The 21,554-nt window shown below is 27.7% G+C and overlaps 1 protein-coding gene across 3 annotated transcripts; it reads left to right on the top strand.

The window, feature by feature from the left end:
• The first annotated feature begins 9,225 nt into the window (after window positions 1–9,225).
• LOC132938629 (inactive pancreatic lipase-related protein 1-like) lies at window positions 9,226–20,219 on the top strand. 3 transcript variants are annotated; one of them, XM_061005566.1, is made up of 11 exons: window positions 9,226–9,358; window positions 12,275–12,643; window positions 13,117–13,252; window positions 13,319–13,481; window positions 13,573–13,676; window positions 14,168–14,439; window positions 14,508–14,621; window positions 16,091–16,208; window positions 16,291–16,439; window positions 16,685–16,766; window positions 19,823–20,219. In XM_061005566.1, the coding sequence occupies exons 1-10, from the start codon at window positions 9,295–9,297 to the stop codon at window positions 16,759–16,761; spliced, it is 1,566 nt and encodes a 521-aa protein (XP_060861549.1). In that variant the 5' UTR covers window positions 9,226–9,294; the 3' UTR covers window positions 16,762–16,766; window positions 19,823–20,219. The 3 variants fall into 3 exon arrangements, with proteins under 3 accessions (XP_060861549.1, XP_060861550.1, XP_060861551.1); XM_061005567.1 differs by lacking the exon at window positions 19,823–20,219 and having other exon boundaries at window positions 16,685–16,901; XM_061005568.1 differs by lacking the exons at window positions 16,091–16,208; window positions 16,291–16,439; window positions 16,685–16,766.
• Window positions 20,220–21,554: the final 1,335 nt, after the last annotated feature.

Raw genomic sequence — 21,554 nt, 5'->3', positions numbered from 1 at the left:
CTTGAAATTTCGATTTATTTGGTTTCAGTAGTGGAATTATTGTACAGTTGCGCCAGTTGTTGAGGAAGAAGTTGTTTTTCCAGATAATATTGTAGATATGACATAAAAGGTTCTTTCCGTTGGAGGGGAGGTGTTGTATAAAAGAGATTGGTATTCCATCTGGGCCGGAGCTTTTACTTTTGCATTTGGATAGGGCATGGAGTATTTCGTTGATTGAAATATCTTCGTTGAGTTTTATTTGTAGTGGAATGTTTTGGTTAACTTTGGACTGTATCGGTGTCTTTTCTGCTTTGAGTTTTGTTTTTCTATATTCGGTTGTATTGTTTAAATTACTACTATTTTTTTGGAAGTGTTCGCCTATTTGTTTTGCTGCTTCTTGTTGAGAGAATATAGTTCCATTATTAAGAATGTTAATTTGGTTGTTTCGTTTCAAACCTTTTAACGATTTTATTTTATTCCAGACGCTGGAAGGGTTCACTTTAAAGCTTAGATTTGATGTGAAGTCTTGCCAAAAGTTCATTTTGCTATTTTTGATTAAGTATTTGGTATGGGCTCTGAGTTTTTTGAAAACAATGAAGTCGTTGAAATTGTTGGTCTTTTTGTAGTGATTTAGTGCTGTATTTTTGAGTTTAATTGCTGTTTTTATATTATCGTTCCACCACGGTACTTTTGGTTTGTTATTATGTGTGCATTTGCCGATTGTTTTTTCGGCGGTATTTATGATTAAATTTGTAAAGAAATTGATTTGTTGCTGTGGTGTTGAATTATTAATTATTGAGTTTTTCATTTGTATTTCTTTTTCAATAATGTCTGAGTAGAGTTGCCAGTTTGGATGTTTTAAATTCCATCTTGTGCCGGGGTTGTCATTTGTGTCGCATTTCCTAGGTATAATAGATATGAAAATTGGAATATGGTCACTACTGTATATTTCAGTGTCAACTGTCCAAGAGATTCGCTGGGCTAATGCTGAGTTGGAAAAGGATAGATCGATTACTGAGAAGTTTCCATTATGAGGATTTAGTCGTGTGCTGACTCCTGTATTTAATAGGGTTAGATTGTCGTTATTTAATAATCTTTCTATTGTTTTGCCGCGTTTGTCCGTTGATAATGAGCCCCATAGTTCGTTGTGGCTATTAAAATCACCAGTGATAATGTATGGTGTGGGTAGTTGATTGATTATTTGGACTAGGTCATTATCGTTAAAATTTGTTTGATTAGGTAGATATATATTACATACGGTAATTATTTCTTTTCCGTGAATTGTTATCGCTATTGCTTCTGAAGAGAGTGTCGGAGATACAGATGGATACAACGCCACTGGAACGGAGTGTATTTGTACGATTTTTATTGTATCCTGTATATGCTGGAATGTTTCCTATTGAGTTATCATTAAATAAATTGAATTAATCGGTTTCTTGTAAGCATAATATTTTTGGGTTGTGTTTTTGGATGATTAGATGTAGTTCGTTGTATTTTTTATAGAATCCATTGAGATTTCATTGTATTAAATTAAAGTGTTGCGATGTCATTATGATTTAATGAGTATTTATCTTGATTGCGTGTGTTTATTATTGTTGATGTTCTGATTTGTCATTATCTTCATATGTGAATGAGTCTAAATCAAAAAGTGCGTTTGACAATCGTGTTAAGCGGTTTTTAATGGCTTTGCTGTTGATAACCGGGTACACGAGTTCAATTATTTTAATTAGGTGATTGGGTTCGATTTTATAGTTGTCGCATAGTTCTTGTTTATCATTGCAGGTAGGAGCGTTTACAATTATAGCTTTGAATTGCGTAAAACCGATTGATATATTGCTGGCGTTTTTGGTAAAAATTTGTTTTGCTGGTTCTAATAATGTATTTAGCTCGATGGTTGCTTGTGGGCTGGGAGACGTTGACCTTGGGAAGTCAAAGTTTAAGATACCCAGTAGTTTTCAAAATCGGCTGGAAAAACAGCTGTACAGTAGGTTACAATATTAGCATCATATTTTAGGTATTTTAAGAGAATACAAATCCGGTCTTTGATTATTACTATTCTATTTAATAGATAAGGTACCTGATACCTACATGACTCAATCTTTGGACCCATTAATTAAAATATAATTTTATGTTTCTTATATTATGACTACCAATATAAAATACATAATAATATAAACCAAAAACATAACTTTACTATACTATTAATATTATGTTATAGTACAAAAATCGAGAATAGTTTCACATAGGTAGGTACTTGATACTTATTTATTACGTATTAGTCACTATAACATAATAATAAATAATTATTTAACTATATAAGTATAATCATACATTATTTCCACACTTAAACCTTACTTAATTGGTTTTTGTCTGGATTATCACCTTAACTCTTAATAGATCTATTTGAAAATATACGTAAAACCATGGCTAAATTTCACTTAAACTAGGTAACGCATAAAGCTTAAGTATAGATATTTAAATGTATCAGTTACTTATTTGCTCTATGTCTTTCTATAATATTTTTTTCAATTTTCTCAGATTGTTATGGTTTTGTTAATTATAATCATGGATCTATTAACTAATTAATAAATCTATGATTATAATACCCACAGTGACGTATTTAGGATAGGCTCTGAACTTAATAAAAAGCTAACAAAAAGTTTGTATTAACTTTTAATCTAACTGAATTAACCTATAATTCAATTAACTTTTAACTTTTTATTATTGGTGCATATAAACTTAACTTAACTGAGTTAAAAAAAACTATTAACTTTCCCAGCCTCGAAAAAAGGTCTAATCCGAATTGCAGATAGGTTTTTGATTATGGAACGTTTTATCCGAGTTTTATAGCGTTTTATTTAAGTTGTGGCCCGATCAATAATTACATTTTTAATCAAGGCTTGATATCGGCTTCAATACCGATTTGAGAAACCGGTTTCAAAACCAATTTCAGAAACCAGTATAAAACTATAAACCGTTGAAAAACCGAAACGGAAAATAATTGGAAAGCGGTATTACATTTAAAACCGAAACCGAAAAAATTGGAAACCGATATTAAAACTCAAAACCAAAACAGGAAAAAATTAAAAACTGGTATTAAATTCAAAACCGAAACTTCTGTAATATTAATATTTTTTGTTCACATTGTTTTATTTACTTAGAGATTCAAGACTCGAAATTAATTTGATTACATAGGTAGATAAATATTGTAAATGTATGATGTGAATTGTGAGCTATAAGCAAGGTACAAGACACGTGCTGTGTGTCATATTGTCATAATATTAAATCACGGATTTATATGCATTTGCATGTTTTTTTCTGAATAGTCCAAAAAATAGCTAAGTAAGCTACAAGTTTGATTTGTAATCAATAGATCCGAAATATAAAGTTTTATTTAGCATATTTTTGCATATTTTGTCCTTTTTTGACATGTACTGCATATTTCTGTATTTTACGATTTTTTTTTGCATATTTACGGTTTTTTAATGCATAATATGTAATATTTTGGTTATTTTTATTAAAATAACGTATTTATAGTTATATTTATAATCCATGTAATTTGACGAAGTCGTTTTCTTATCTTATCCGAGACATATCGGGACAAGTAGTAATCTGTAATTGAGTAGGTTTTAGTGAATCATACATTAGTCGTGTTTGTCGTGTTGATCCGAGTGCGCGTATTTTATTTTGACGAAAAAATGCCGAAAATTAGCGCAACTACGCGTCCAGTAGGCTAAATAAATTTGTTGCCGAATATAAACGTATTTTTTCCACAGACGGCTTAGTTTTGTTCTGTTTAAAATGTAACGTCAAAGTGAATGGCGAAAAACGTTTCACAGTCATCCAACATTTATCAACTGGAAAACACAAAAGTGCAGTTCAACGTACGAATTTACTAGAAAAGAACCAAACATTAATTTCAAATGTAAACTCAAAATCTCCCTTTTTTCAAGAAATGTGCAATGCAATGGTATCAGCAGATATACCTTTTAATAAATTAAATAACAAGTGCTTCCGGGAATTCCTAGAAAAATACACTAAGCAAATTATTCCAAATGAGTCAACACTCAGAAAAAATTATTTATCTGATATATACGACGTAACCATCACCAACATCCGCAATTATATTTCTAATCAAAATATATGGATAAGTATCGACGAAACTACAGACGTCGAAGGTCGTTATATAGCCAACGTGATAACCGGTACACTTAGCTCAGATAATCCCGGAAAAACCTAAAAAGGTTATTAAAAAATATTAGATAAAGCAAATCATCAAACGATTTGTAGGAACGATTCTAGTTTAGCAACCTATCGATTTTCAAAGTTTTTTTTTTCCCAAGGGTTTTTTATTTCAGGATGCTTTCTAAGAATGTAAAAAAAAAAAGCCCGGAAAAATTTAGTTTTGAAGTTATTCATCGGGAACTTCAAAAACTACATTTTTTCGTTACGCCCATTTTCTTAAAAAAAAAAATACTTAGAATTGAATATTTTTAAATTTTTTTTTTTCAAAGTGTGTGGTTTTTAATGCTTAATAGATTGGTAAAATCAAAATTTACCTTACATACTTAGAAGTATGGGCAATGGGCATGCCTATACGCGTGTTGCGGCAATGGGCATGCCTATACGCGTGTTGCGGCAATGGGCATGCCTATACGCGTGTTGCGGCACTCGTCGCTACGCTCCTCGGCGCCGTCGCTCCGCTCCGCAAATCGAAATTATCCCTCGACCAAATTCAAAATTTAGCCAGGTAACTCACATGCTAATTGTCACGCTTGCTCGGACTGTTTGAACTAAATTGAGTACTTAATCTTCTACTTACCGAAAAAATGAAGTTTTTAAAGTTTCCGATCAATACCTTCAAAACTAAATTTGTCCGGGCTTTTTTTTTTTTACATTCTTATAAAGCACCCTAAAACACACAATTTGGGGGAAAAAAATTTGAAAATCGATAGGTTACTAAACAAGAATTATGCCGATTTGTAAGTTATTCGATAGTTCTTTATTTTTACTTTGGCCGGAAGGGTTACGCTGAGATGATGTTTTGCTTTTTATCACTGATGCAGCACCATACATGGTCAAAGCAGCCAGATCTCTAGATATATTTTATACAAATATGATTCATTTAACATTTCTTGCTCACGGACTACTTCTTGCTGAAGAGATACGTAAACATTTTCCAAAGGTAGATAATTTAATTTCTAATGGGAAAAAAATTTCCTGAAAGCATCGTCACGTGTATTAATTTTTAAAACTAAGTTACCCGATATTCCGTTACCGCCACAACCAATAATTACTAGGTGGAGTACTTGGTTAGAGGCTGCTATTTATTATTCTGATCATTTTAAAGATTTTAGTCGCGTAGTAAATATGTCTGACAAAAACGAGGCGGTATCCATACAAATTACGCAAAATTGAATTCAAGATCCAAATTTAACTAGTGATCTTGCTTATATAAAACCACACTTTAATTTTTTGCCGAGTAGCATAACTTTATTAGAAAAAAAAATACATCTTTAAACGATTCAATTAATTTGATGAAGAATGTTGAAAATAATATTTCCAAAATACCAAACGGAAACGTCGGAAAAGCAATTCAAGACAAATTTCAAGCTGTTTTAAAGAAAAATAAAGGCTATGAAACCTTGAAAAAAATCTCTGTTTGTATTGATGGAACAAATGAAACTTTGGAAAATATAGAACAAAATCTCAGTCCAAGCGACGTATCTCTTTTTAAATACGCTCCCGCCACATCTGTCGACGTAGAGAGGAGTTTTTCGAGGTACAAAAATGTATTGGCTGATAATCAACGAACTTTCACATTTGAAAACCTGAAAAAAACATTCATGGTACAATGCAATACGAATGCTTTTGGTATCACATAATTTATTTAATAAAAATATTTTAATTTTAATTTTAGATTCTGAGTGAAACGATGAATGTATTGATTTTACAATGATGTGTGTTTTTTTTTTTATTTTTAATTTTTTTTATTTTTTTATTTTTGTGTCTGTGTACACGATAAGTAGTCGAAATAATGCTTCGATTTTCGACTTCAGTATCTTGTTCGATGGGAAAGTGAATATCGTTGGTGCATTGGGGAGGTCAAATTAGGAGGTTAATTTCCCAGTAGTTTTCAAAAGCGATGTGAAAAACAAAAGAAAAATTAAGGAAAAACGGGAATTTTTACGCAAAATCGATTTTTAACAAAATCGATTTTGGTTATTGGTGTAACTCTAAAACAAATGACCGTAGATGCATGAAATTTTCACTGGTTGTTTATATTTGCATTTTCTATACACAATACAATTTTGAAAATAATTTGACTTTTTTTGAACTGTTTACGGACATTGTCAGTTTTCAGTTTTTTTAAATTTTTTTTCTATAAATATCAATAAAATTTTATTTGTTGGGTAAAAAAGCTTGAAAATTTAATAGAAGGCTCCTAGGTTATTGTTTCAAAGGCAGATGAAAAAAATTAAAAATCCTTAGTCACAGTTTTTTTTTATACACGTTTAAAGTTCAAATCTTGAAAAAATACGGAAAAATCACGAAAATTTGCAAATTATTTTGAGTTAGAAATTCATAAAAAATTTTCTTTTTAAATCTAAGATTTTAAAATATAATATAAGATTACTCATAAGTTTGTCTACCTTTACCAAAAAAAAAATGTCTAGAAGAAACTTAAATTAAATTTTTATGAGCGTCTGAAATTTATATTTATACAACATTTGATATTTACTCGATTTCTCATGTAACAATTTTCTTATTTTATTGTAATTAAAAAACGAATGACTGTAGATATTTGAAAATTTCACTGAATGTTTATATTAGCGTTTTCTATACACCATAAAATGTTGAAAATATTTTGACTCTTTTTGAGCTGTTTACGGACATTGTCAGTTTTCAATTTTTTTAGTTTTTTTTTCTATAAATATCAATAAATTTTTATTTGTTGGGTAAAAAAGCGTGAAAATTTGATATAAGGCTCCTGATATATCGTTCTAATAGCAGTTGAAAAATATTAAAAATACATAGGCACAATTTTTTTTTTATAAGCATTTAAAGTTCAAATTTTGACAACATTTATCAAATTTATAATTTATTAATTATTTTGTGGTTAAAAATGTATAAAATGTTTAACTTTTATGGCTAAAGATTGAAAATTTAAAACAAGGCTCCGAGTAAATAGGTTATATATAAATTACTTTATTCACAATAATATCATCAAATATACTTGGTAAAATCATAGGCTGACTGACCGTTTTCGCTCAGAATCGTTTTTCTTATACAATGATATTATATCATTGAATTCAAATTTAACACCATCCATTACAGTGACCCACTTGTAACCTACTGTACAGCAGAGCGACATCCACTTATCCACCTTTTTCAGATTGAAATTACAAAATATTGAAACTAAAAAAAATGAATCAAAAAAATATAGTATAATTTATTTGAACATAATAAAAATATTGCAAATAAAAAAAAAAACGTCCGAAATTTTTAAAAATTTTTTTGACGTAATTTATTACTTATTTTTGATTTTTTGGTGACAGTAAAGAACGTTGTCCGCGATCCGACGCAGTCGGATTGCATACCTGATTGACGTGACCCGGCCGTTGCAAATTGTCCGCTATTCGACGAAGTCGCATTGCCTACCCGGCGGTGTTTCCGAATTGCGGACAAAGTGACAAAAACCGTGTGAGTTGCGGACGAAATCTAAAAAGGTAACATACGAATTGCGGACACAAATATAAGATAAGAAATTTCCTATTATTATTTTTGATATAGCGATCGTGGACGTTGGGGAATTATTGTTTGATATTAACGATTAAGATTATGCTTTTGAAACCGCTGCCTATGTTAATCAGTTTATCGACAACCATACTCGCTTGCCTTAAATGAAGTACAGACTAGTAGCTATACGAAAATGAATTGTTCTGCTGTACGAAATTTAAAACGAGCAAAAAAAAACTATTAAAAAGGAGGCATTTATTAGCAAACAATTTTCACGTAGTGAAATCAGTAGAATATCATATAACAGGCTGTTTCAAAAACATTTTTACCACAAGATCTATAAAAACTATGACGATAAATAATGACGATAATCTAAAAATATTTTATAAACAATTTTTTCCACAAAATTAAAACAATAAATAATTCAACAACATTTTAAAAATAACGATTGCTCTTTTGCAAGACACAAATATTTTTAACCCCACCTACCAATTTTTTTAGTAGCTTATCCTAAGTCCTGAAAAAGTGGTGAAGGGAAATATTTGCATCCACAACTAACGTGGTTTCTATTGAAAAAAGCTCTGTACGCAATTAGTATTATGACAACGAAACTCGTGTCCGCAATTGTTATGTTATAATTCCTGACCTAAATAATTCGTCCGCAACTAGTATGTGTCCCTACCCGGATAACTGAGGTGACTGCTCTGCTATACACCCAAAAAACACGGCAGCTATAAGATTTTTTTACGGAATTTCGAATTTCCAGTGGCATAACCCGGGCTACCACGTCGAACCACGGTGGTCCTAACCTTATCACCAGACCTCCTTATCACACACCAACCGGCTCGAGACCGTCGACCAGACAAAAAGACCAATGCAGCTTCCGACATCGGTTAAAACTCTTCGCCAACTCGGGGGGTTTGGGGGTCTCCCCCAGCGACGCTCGGAGAACTAGTATTTCTATAAAATAAGAGCATAAATGCATATTTTATAGCGCATATTTCTTAGGTTTTTAGAGCATATAAATCCGGGTCCTAGTCATAATATGTTCTACGGAGTATTATACTCCATCCAAATCTTGGAAAAAGGACAATTTTATTTAGAGTAAAATACAAAATTGTAATCAAGTACAAAACATTAAAACTTAACATGGACACATGACTCTATTATGACCGTCTCATTGGTCATTTTCTAGTTGATAAATGCTAGTAAAAAATAACAATAAATAAAAATATAGGTAGGTATATAAGAATAATTAATTTTGTTGTTATGTTTTACACGTCGATATGATTCCTATTGCATACTAAAATATTTTTATAAATTACTCATTGTAATTATAAATTGATTGATAAATCATTGTGAATCATATTATTGTACTATTTTATTGATGGTTACTCCAAGTGAACATCTTGATAATCTTGAACTTAAGGTCAGACACCGGAAAACATTATATACTTTGATATTTTTAATAATTCTAAACCTGATTAGTACATATGAACAGTTAACAAGCGCACATCGTGTTCAGTCGACCGATGATCATTATTCAACGAAGGTGCAAGTCATAACTATATCGTTATGTTGTTTAAGTTTCAGTTACTATCCATAGGAATTTTAATATTCCTAAACACTTTAAATAATTGTAAGTAATTTATTGAAAAAATTAATATTTATATCATTTTAAATACTACAAAGTAATTAAACTCTTTTCGTACCTAATATGAATTTTGTGTATGGAAATAATATACAAAACTTAAATTTGATGTAGATAGTGTAATGGGCATATCCTCTAAGTGCATTTCAGTGATGTATTTTATTATATAAAACTTAAAATGAATTCAAGATTATAAGCAGAATAGACATCACATTAATATAGACATAGGTAATAATTAATAAATTATTTTCGAAATCGAATTACTTAAATCTTACCAAAAATAAAATACTATTGCCTATTGGATATACATTTTGACGATTATGTATATTTTTTTTTTAAAAAGAAGTTAATATTTAGTTAATATTAATAACAATAGTTACCAAATAAAATATTAAATCTATAATACTTAAATAGATTATAATGTTATGTCCATAAAAAAGTAATATAATGTATCTATATTGAATTTACGTTTTTTTTTTATTCATTACTTATTTATGGCTATGTTTATAAATTATAATAAATAAGAACATAAATTAAATACAATTCATTAAACAATAAGTTAAAAGTTACTGTTTAATATATTTTTGAATAACTTTTAAAATAAACATCATAGTTTCATAAAATATACTCAATATAATTATTTTAAACTAAGTATAGATATTGGAGTAGGTATATTTGATAAAAATAAAATAGATATCTTCTATAAAAAATGTATGGTATTTTTTTTCTTATAGTTTTTAAAGAATTCCATATTTATTTAAACGTAACATATAAAAAAACCTTTGCATCGACATAGGTAAAAAAGCTTAAAACCATACCTAGTATCTTTTTTACAAGATATTATTGATTGGCTATGCCTTAGAACTTATAAGTTGAGTTGTATATTTGTAAATATAAACAATTTTGGATTCTGAGCTTTGAGCGAAGCAATTAATGTATGATTTTACAATAATGTGTTTTATTTTTTTGTGTGAATATACAAAATTATATACACGTTTATTATTTAAGATGTTATACACGATTTATAAAAGAAAAAATTATTTTATATTCAATTTCGAGGATGGGTTTTGGTAGAAAATTAGATCTAGCTGGTATTGGTTTTAGGAGGTTAAAATTTAAATTTCATAGTAAGTACTTACTTTTAATAATAATCGAGAAAAAAAAATATTAATTAAAAAGATGAATTTTTGGCAAAATCTGTTTTTAACAAAACGACTATTATGATGTAATAAATTATTAAAAAACGAATAACCGTAGATATTTGAAATTTTTACAAAATGTTCATTAAATAGCATTATTATGATATAATTTTCAAAACATGTATGTTTATTATTTTTGAGCTATTTCTAGATATTTATATCAACTTTCAAAATCGTATGATTTTTTTATAGGCATTTAAAGTTTAAAATTTGACAAAATTCGTAAAAATTCACGAACATTTCTAAAATATTTTGCAGTTAAAAATGTTTAAAATATTCATAAAACTTTTGAACCATTTTTTTAAAAATTATTTGGTTTAAAATTTGTAACATTGAATATAGAGTTAACTTATGAATAGGGCTAGGATAGTATAGGATTTTGCATTTTTTTTTAGGATTTACAGGACATAGCTTTTCAAGCACAAAATGTGATTTGGTCATATACGAGACCAAATTTATAGTTTTTATTTTGCTTTTTTTTGCATTTTTTGTACTTTTAATGATTTAGGGTCATTTCATAAGTTATGAACAATATATGAAATTTTATTTTCATAGTACATTTATTATTAGGTTATAGATTGTTTATTTCGAATAATTATAGCTATAAATTACGCACAATCACAAAAGATACAAAGTTAATACAACTCATAAATAATACTTTACTTATTTATGAAGTGACCATAATATTTTAACGTATTAATGTAGGTATATTGAACAATGTACCTAATGTTTATTCGAAAATCAAAACATGTAAAATAAATATCGATATCGTGAAAGGTTATTTAACAATATAATATATATGACAATATTAGATTCTGATTTTACAATGATGTGTATTTTTTTTCTTTTTTTTCGTATCATCACCTTTTAGGACAGTAAAAGTGCTTGAATTTTCCTCAACAATAACTTTTCTGATAGGAAAGTGAATCTATTTGGTACTTTGGGGGGTCTTAGTAGTTATCAAAAGCGACGTGAAAAACGAAAGAAAAATTAAGGAAAAACGGGAATTTTGTTTTTTGGTTTAACTCTAAAACAAATGACCATAGGGACATGAAAGTTTGACTGAATGTTTATATTAGCATTTTCTAAACACCATAAAATTTTGAAAATTTTTCGACTCTTTTTTAGGTGTTTGTCGGACATTGTCACTTTCCATTTATTTTAGTATTTTTTTCTATAAATATCTATAAAATTTTATCTGTTGAGTAAAAAAGCTTGAAAATTTAATAGAAGGCTTCTAGGTTATTTTTTTCAGAGGTAGATGAAAAAAATTAAAAATCCTTAATCACAGTTTTTATTTATAATTATTTAAAGTTCAAATTTTCACAACATGTATCAAATTTATAATTTATTAATTATTTTGTAGTTAAAAATGTATAAAATGTTTAACTTTTATGGCTAAGGATTGAAAATTTAAAACAAAGCTCCACGTAAATAGGTTATATATAAATTACTTTATTCACAATAATATCATCAAATATACTTGGTAATAATATCATAGGCTGACTGACCGTTTTCGCTCAGAAACGTTTTTCTTATACAATGATATTATAATATTGAATTCAAATTTAACACCATCCATTACAGTGACCCACTTGTAACCTACTGTACAGCAGAGCGACATCCACTTATCCACCTTTTTTTATATTAAATTTTATGTTGTTACTTGTTTTTAAATTATTTATAACCGTTTAATTGTTGACAGGTAATGGACAATCACAGGATAATACTGTAAACAAAATAACAGGAGTTATTAAAAATTCAGTGACAGGCGTTCAAAGTTCTACCACATTGATAGTACACAATGTTAAAGATATTTGTGAAAAGATTCGTGATTGTGTGAAACAAAAAGGGAACAATGTAGTAAACAAAACTGTTACGATAGCAAAAGAATCGCTACAAAATGGAGCCACTGTAGTGAACAAAATTATCACGACAACCAAAGAGACATTTAAAAGAATCTCCTTCAAATCTATTGAAGAAATAATAAAAAAATCTAAATGTGTGATACCCAAGAATGCCGATAACATCCTCAGAGCTGCATTACTTCAACAGTGTATTTCACCCAGTCTTGGTAAACAAATAAAACAAATGTTGAGAAAATAATAGCTTTATAGTAGTTATAAAAGTTATGTTTGCCAACTTAATTATCTTCCTATTGCACCTATTGTTTTGAAAACTAGTATGACTGATAATAATAAGTATTTGATTTAGTGAGAAATATTTCGTGCAAGTATTTAATAATAGTAATAATAAAATGTAAGCGATAAAAAAAAGCTACTAAATCTTACACACGCACGTAGGTACCGACTAAAGTATCGTATGCCGTGTGGGTGCAATTAATGTAATATTATAAAAACCAACCAAAATAAACAGTACATAATATTATCACAATTTTTTTTAAAGGTAAAAATTTATTTTTAATGTTTATAAAAACAAACTGTGGTTTATGTTATTATTTTTTTATTTATAATAATGATAACTTTCATTAAATTGTTTACTACACTTATAAATATTCAGATTGACAATATGAAATTTATTTATCAGGTTTTGGGAACGAAACTAGATGTTTTAAAGAACTTGGTTGTTTCTCAATGGAATATCCTTGGTCTTCAAATTTAAGACCTTTTCCACAACCTATGAAACCTGAAGAGGTAGAAGTGAAAATTTATTCGTATACTAAGTATGTCATGTTTTTAATTTTTATAATTTATCAATTAATGTATGTATGTACGACTATTTATTTTAGAAAACAAAATGCTCGATACACTGTACAATTATGGCCGAATATTTTATTAGAAGGATCGGATTTCGATCCTAAGAGGCCATTCACTGTATTTATAGTGCATGGATTTAATAGCGACGGAGAAAATCAATGGATGTCTGGTCTTAAAGATGCATATTTAAAACAAGTATAAAATAATATTATTAAGCAATATTATTTTTAGGCAGTTGCAGATTATATAAATTCTAATTTAGAACTTATTTATGTATTTTTGTTAGCGTGATGCAAATATTTTCTTAGTTGATTGGGGAAAGGGATCAAAGAAATTTAATTATTTACAAGTAGCTTCAAACACAAGGATTGTCGGTGCAGAATTAATTAGGTAACATCACAAAATCATATTTAAGAGAAAAATTAGATTACTGTATTTATGTTTTAACTCGTGACTTACAAAGGTACATTTTACAATATGAAGAACATAGTTGAAACTAAACCAGTAGGTAAATAATTAAAAGATTAAATTGTGATTCATCATTGATTTTTGACTATGTTACATAGGTACTGTCATTGATAATTGATATACTATACATACTATGTATAAATCAATGGTACTGTTTATTGTTTAAGTATTCTAAACATATTATTTTTAACTAGTTTGATGATTAAATATGGACTAGAGAATAATTATTTTTGCGTTTTAAAACTAATACATTCTTAATCATCCACATTAATAAACACTTTCATTTTTAATATTGTATACATGTCGGTTAAGTTTTATAAGTATAATATAATAACAGTATAATAGTATGACAGACAAATTCAAAACAAATTTTCTTTACATTTTAAAAATTTAATATCTCTTTTTACCTTAAGGTTAGGAAAATATCTCATTGATCATTATCAACTGGACCCACTGAAAATTCACGTAATGGGTCATAGTTTGGGTGCTCATATATCCTCATATTTTGGTAAAGGCATCCCTGGTTTGAGCCGAATAACAGCATTTGATCCAGCTCAACCAGGATTTGAAGATTGTCCCAGAGAAGTACGATTAGATAAATCAGACGCTCATTTTGTTGACGTTATACATACTAGCTGTAGACCCACAGTTCCATTTTTAGGTTTTGGACTTATCAGTCCCGTAGGTAATCATACGAGTTTTGTATGTTATCTAGATTTGGCGTATTATATTATTATTATTTCAATTTAATAGGCCACGTGGACATTTATATGAATGGTGGTTTCATACAGCCTGGATGTACTCTACCTCCAATAAATGAAGTGAAATTAACGAGTATTTCAGATTTAGCTGCTATTCCTGCTGATGGTAATCATTTTTTTTAATAAGTATTTGTATTAGCTATTGGAAATATTTAATATAATTAACAGATAAATAAAATATGACAAGTGAACATAAATTAATTTGTATAATAATGAAATATCATGGACAATTAATCTAGAACTAATTAATTTAAAAACACGATAATTTATTTTATTGAGTGCTATCATATTCAATAAAAATTGTATAAATAAATATATTGCAGAAGATAATAATACAATAAAGTATAATATAAAATAACCTTTTTTTTTTTTTTTTTTTTTTTTCTGTTTGCACCGACGGCGTCGCGGGGACAGCTTTCGCATTACTTCCGCGACGCCGCCATCGTTTATTGATAATCAACATTTTATACATACGTGATAAAAATATAAAATATAAAATAACCTAGTCATATAAGAAAACCCGGACATTAAAGAAAATCCCAATTGCATAATTAAACAATCAAGTTTGATAAATAGGCAACCAAGATAATTATAAGAGATAGTCTAATCAACATTTTACTACTCAAGTTTGGAAATATTTTTTAATCTAATAAAATAAAATCAATGCAAAATTAAAAATCCCTGTAGTATTCACTATTCAGTACTCACTACTCAGTAGATATACAAAGAACAAATGTGTGTTTTTAATTTTAATTTTTATCATTTGTGTTTGTGTACACGATAGGTATTCGAAATGATGCTAAGATTTAGAATTCCCAATAGATTAAGCTTCGAGGGAAAAAAAAATTAACAAAACACGAGAATTTTTATGCGAAATTGGTTTTTGACAAAATCGAATTTGGTTTTTGGGGTAATTCTAAAACAAATGACCGTAGATACATGACATTTTCAATCAATGTTTATTTTATGATTTACTATACGCCTATACATCATAAAATGAACAAAATATTTTGACATGTTGGAGTTGTGTACGGAACCTAAGTTTTCAAAATTAGAGATTTTATTAACTTTTACCTACAAAACAATATGCAAATATTTTTTATTTTAATAAATTTCGTTTAAAATTTAACTTTAAACGCGTGTAAAAAATAAAAAAATGTATTTTTATGAAAGTACAAAAATGTTACCAACTATCATAATATCATATTGCATAAAGACTAAAAATTTAAAATATCTATAAATAACACATTAATTAATAAAAACCAAAATATTTTGAACATTATATATTATTTATATCGCAGGTTAGGTTAGGGTAGATACTAATATGACTGTTAAATATTATAAGATTCTAAATTTCTAATACCTACTGTATAGCAGAGTGACACACACATGCTCACATTTTTTGTTTTGGATACAAAAAAATAGTTTAATATTTACATAAAAATTCCTAAAAAAGTAATTTAAAATAAATAACAGTATATCACGTAAATGAATTAAGTATCTACCACAATATTTATGAAGTACCTGTTATTTTAATCAAATAATTATTAAATTATATGGTTTAATAATGTTTAGTACTCGGGACTTGGGTTGCTTGCTCTCATGGAAGATCGTTTTCATACTTCACAGAGTCATTAGAAGACAATTGTACATTCTGGGCTCAGAAAATAAAATTATTTTCTGCTATTACAAAGTATATTATTTGATCGGTTTTTAACAAACACATACAGCATAGTTACTTTTAAAATTGAAATAATGTGTTGTGTATTTCACAGTGCTGCAACCATCGGCCTACTCGAGCCTTTTCTTATGAATATTGACAAATGTGAATTTAATGAATGTGTACCATTAGGTTTAAATACTGATCAATATCCAGGTAGAGGTGTTTTTATTGCAGGAACTGCATTTTTTGAACCATATTGTAGTAAGTATAGTTTTTATGTATACACATTAATTCCGTTGTTAAACCGAGTATTTTAAATGACAAATATCTCGTTTTATTTATTATTTATTAACATTCAGTTTAATACCATTATTAAAAAAAAAAAATTCAATAATTAATACATGATGTTTTGAGAATTAGTGGGTTATAATTTATTGTTATTTTGCAATACACAAAAAATATATATTATTGATCGATGTTCTATATTCTTGATTATCTACTTATAGAAAGCAATTTGGAAACGGATCGGCTTATGCGGAAGGCATTTAAACGAAGAAATAAAAAAATGGAATACATCATATAACATAGGTGAATTATAAGTCAAATTTTACACGAGTTAATAATGATTTAAAGTGGAAACTATTCAATAATAACGCATTTTTTAATATTTACAATTGTTGTTTGACGGTACAATATGTAAATTATACATAGAATATATATTTTCATTTTGTTTTTTTTATGTATATTTTGATGGATATTACCATTCAGTAAGTTATATATAATCCACGTGGTTTTTTCTTGTTAATTAATTCTTAGTTAATTTATCTACACTAGCGTTTCCCAAACTATGGTCAGCGGACCTCTAGGGGTCCACATGACCACATGTATACAGAAGGAGGTTTGATTTAGAATTTTTATTTTGACAATCTACTTGTAAATCTGGATTTATATGACTAGTTTTTGTGTTGTTTAATGTGATATTAGTATTATCATTCAAAATGTATTAGATAAGTACATGTTATACATATATAAATGTATTATTGCAAAAAACGTGAAATGAAAGTCGATAAGTTAAAACCAATAAACGGACAAAAAAAAAAAGGTAGATAAGTGGATGTCACTCTGCTGTACAGTAGGTTACAAGTGGGTCACTGTAATGGATGGTGTTAAATTTTAATTCAATGATATAATATCATTGTATAAGAAAAATGATTCTGAGCGAAAATGGTCAGTTAGCCTATGATATTACCAAGTATATTTGATGATATTATTGTGAATAAAGTAATTTATGTATAACCTATTTACGTGGAGCCTTCTTTTAAATTTTCAATCCTTAGCCATAAAAGTTAAACATTTTATACATTTTTAACTACAAAATAATTAATAAATTATAAATTTGATAAATGTTGTCAAAATTTGAACTTTAAATGCTTATAAAAATAAATTGTGCCTATGTATTTTTAATATTTTTCAACTGCTATTAGAACGATATATCAGGAGCATTATATTAAATTGTCACGCTTTTTTACCAAACGTCCAAACAAATAAAATTTTATTGATATTTATAGAAAAAAAACTAAAAAAATTGAAAACTGACAATGTCCGTAAACAGCTCAAAAAGAGTAAAAATATTTTATGGTGTATAGAAAATGCTAATATAAACATTCAGTCAAAATTTCATGTCCCAACGGTCATTTGTTTTAGAGTTACACCAAAAACCGAAATCGATTTTCTCGAAAACAGATTATGCGTAAAAATTCCCTTTTTTCCTTAATTTTTCTTTTGTTTTTCACGTCTAGACAAACTATGGATAATCTTGTATTAAATTTTCAAATCTTAGATTTAAAAATTAAAATTTTTATGAACTCTCAACTCAAAATAATTTGCTAATTTTCGCGATTTTTCCGTATTTTGTCAAAATTTGAACTTTAAATGCTTATAAGAAAAAGTTGTGCCTATGTATTTTTAATATTTTTCAACTTCTATTAGAACGATGTATCAAGAACCTTATATTAACTAAAAAAATGTCCGTAAACAGCTCAAAATAACTCAAAATATTTGGAAAATGTTACGGTGTATAGGAAATGCAATTATAAACGTTCAGTCAAAAATCAAAATTGCTTGCACCTACGGTAATTTCTTTTAGAGTTACACCAAAAACCAAAACCGATTTTCTCGAAAACAGATTTTGCGTAAAAATTCCCGTTTTTCCTTAATTTTTCTTTTGTTTTTCACGTCGCTTTTGAAAACTACTAGGAAATTTTGACCCCTCAAAGTACCAACTAGATTCACTGTCCTATCAGAAAAGTTACTGTTGAAGAAAATCCAAGCACTTTTACTGTCCTAAAAGGTGATGACAGACACAAAAATAAAAAATAAAATAAAAAATAAACACATATCCATGTAAAATCAATACATTCATCGTTTCGCTCAGAATCTAAAATCATTAAAATTATTCATAGATCTATATAGCCATCTAGGAGATAAATATTTTTAAATTCTGAGCGGAGCGAGGAAAGTATTGATTTTACGATGTGTTTATTATGTGTCTAACGTAACCTTAGTCTTTTGTAGCACGTAAATGCTTCAATATAGGTACAACGTTGAAGGTGGTTTCTGATAAAATATTGTATTTATAGTGCGTTAAAAGTAAAAATTCAAAATATTTCGGGAGGAACAAAAAAAAATTAAACAAAACTTGAAAATATACCTCCTTATTACAAAGACGTTCATAAAATGATCTTACAGAATAAAATCATAAAAGTATCAAAAATACATAATATAGTTAACACTTTCTTTTGTAGTCATCTGAAGTTCTATTTTTGACGAATATTTGAATATTTATTTATTGAAATAAATTATAACATTTCTTTAGATATTAAGGCTAATCTATCTTCTTTGCTCAAATTCTGTTTTTGTGAGCGATGATTTATCATTTAATTTAAATGTAACAGATTATTTACTATAGCGAACTGCTGTATAAGTGTAACGATATGTATACTCAAAATCTATTGTATATCAAAGCGACTTCCCCCGAGTATTTTAGATTCTAAGCGAAGCGATGAATGTATCGATTTTAAAATGATGATTTTTTTTTATTTTGAAAATTTTAAAAATTTTATCAAGTATAGGAATTGATAAACTAAACATATGGTGTAAATTTCAAGTATCCACGGTTATTTGTTTTGGATTTATAAGAAAAAATAAGAAAATCACTACCTAGGTACTTAAGAAATCTAGTGAATATCCAATGTTGTAAAAATTTGAACTTCAAAAGCTCATAAATATTTTCTTATAGATATTATATTTTTATTTTTTTTGTTGAAGGTAGACAAACTTCTATGAATCTTGTATTACATTTTTAAATCAAATTTTTCGTGATATTATATCATTCAGTTCAAATTTAATACCATCCATTATACAGGGACCCACTTGTAACCTACTGTACAGCAGAGCGACATCCAATTACCCACCTTTTTTACGTTATATTTCTGCTTTTTTTTACAACAGTTTTTACTAATTAGAATTACAAATATTTTTTTTATATATAATTTTAAAACGTAGTGTTATCAATATAAATTAATAAATTAACCTAACCCAACCGTTGGAAAATGTCTAACAAATATTTTTACATTATGTTATAGGTAACATCGTGTACTTCATCGGCCGCGTCATAGCGTTATTTTATGTAAATCAATCAGTATTGTACATAACGTCGAACACTGTATAAGCAACAATTTGAAACATATGACATATAGTATATATACAATACACACAGTATTCATAATACAGCGAAATATTCTCAAAGATACATATGGTAATACAATTATTTAAAATTACGTTTGTTGTTAAAAACTATGTATAAGTATATATAACTTTTGAACAACTATACTATGTATAATTTAATATTATTTTTATAAATAATTCAATCAAACACATTCCTGATTATTTTTATATGATGAGAATATCTCTCCATATTTATCTCTTTTATATTTTTCTAATTTCATTATTTATTATTCATTATAAGTATTAGTTAGTTAACCTGAATAAAATAAAAATATTTATAATTAATTGTTATTATTTCGTCCTAACCGAAGATAGCTTAATCTAGTTGTATATAATATAATATAGGTAGGAAGCAGATAAAAGAGGTAATATTTTGGATATGCCTGTATGCACAAGGACAAACACGGTGAGACAACCTCATAAGACGTAGGTATATATATCTTTATGGTTTCTAATAATTAATGACTCACATAGTTACAAATGCTTTAATTACTTGAGTTAGAATCAAGAAACTTACTGCTTAGGTACTGTAATATATGTACATTCTGCGATGTTAAATTATCTGTAAAATATACAGAATGCACAGGAGTCAAAAATAAAATAAAAAAACTTAATACTCCAACCAATTTATTTGAATAAATCGGCCTCAAAGGTTTAATAGATGACGTAAACTCGTTCCTCAATGTCTCAGGACTGTAAAATTAAATTAAATGTAATTTTTTATATTTCTTTTATCCTATATAATATTATATTTATCTAAATGTTATTTATTGTGTGAATTGCCAATATAGCTGAATTTTAATTAAAATAAATATATGTGTAATTGATTAATTACCAATTAATAGTTTGAAATTTGTAAATCGGTCAACATAAACACTATCATAGTTAAATGTATTGATTATTTTGTAATTTTGATGATTGTTGGTCTAAGGTCTAATCATATCAATATTATAATTTGTTCTTAGATTTTTACACACACAAACACGTTATTGTAGAAAAATTAAGGTATTTCGGAAAGGTTCATGCTTAGTGGAGCGATGAATGTTATGATTTTACAATGATGTGTGTTTTGTGTGTGTGTGTGTGTACACGACAAGTTGTTGAAAATACTTTAAAATCGAATTAATGATTTGATTTGAACCTTTAGGGTGTTTCCGGTGGGAAGTGAATCTAGTAAATGCATTTGGGAAGTCAAAGCTTAAGATACCCAGTAGTTTTCAAAATCGGCTGGAAAAACAGCTGTACAGTAGGTTACAAGTGGGTCACTGTAATGGATGGTATTGATTTGAATTCGATGATATAATATCTTTGTATAAGAAAAACGATTCTGAGCGAAGATGGTCAGTCAGCCTATGATATTACTAAGTATATTTGAGGATATTATTGTGAATAAAGTAATTTATTTACCTATTTATAAATAGGTAAAAACCTATCTATAAATTATATTATAAACTATTTACGAGGAACCTTGTTTTAAATTTTCAATCCTTAGCTATAAAAGTTGAACATTTTATACATTTTTAACTACAAAATAATTTTTAAAGTTTAAATCAAATTTGACAAATTTTGTCAAAATTCGAACTTTAAATT

This window comes from Metopolophium dirhodum, chromosome 2, assembly GCF_019925205.1.
Source record: "Metopolophium dirhodum isolate CAU chromosome 2, ASM1992520v1, whole genome shotgun sequence".
In the NCBI taxonomy this organism is placed as follows: Eukaryota; Metazoa; Arthropoda; class Insecta; order Hemiptera; family Aphididae; genus Metopolophium; species Metopolophium dirhodum.
The sequence above is the reverse complement of the archived record's forward strand: the minus strand, read 5'-3'. Positions and strand labels throughout refer to the sequence as shown.

What these genes read in the sequence shown, in the direction of transcription:
- LOC132938629 (XM_061005566.1), top strand. Translation starts at nt 9,295, where the DNA reads ATGTTGTTTAAGTTTCAGTTACTATCCATAGGAATTTTAATATTCCTA. An exon ending in GTGTATTTCACCCAGTCTTG is followed by an intron (nt 12,644 to 13,116) that starts GTAAACAAATAA and finishes TTTATTTATCAG; the next exon opens with GTTTTGGGAACGAAACTAGA. An exon ending in GTCGGTGCAGAATTAATTAG is followed by an intron (nt 13,677 to 14,167) that starts GTAACATCACAA and finishes TTTTACCTTAAG; the next exon opens with GTTAGGAAAATATCTCATTG.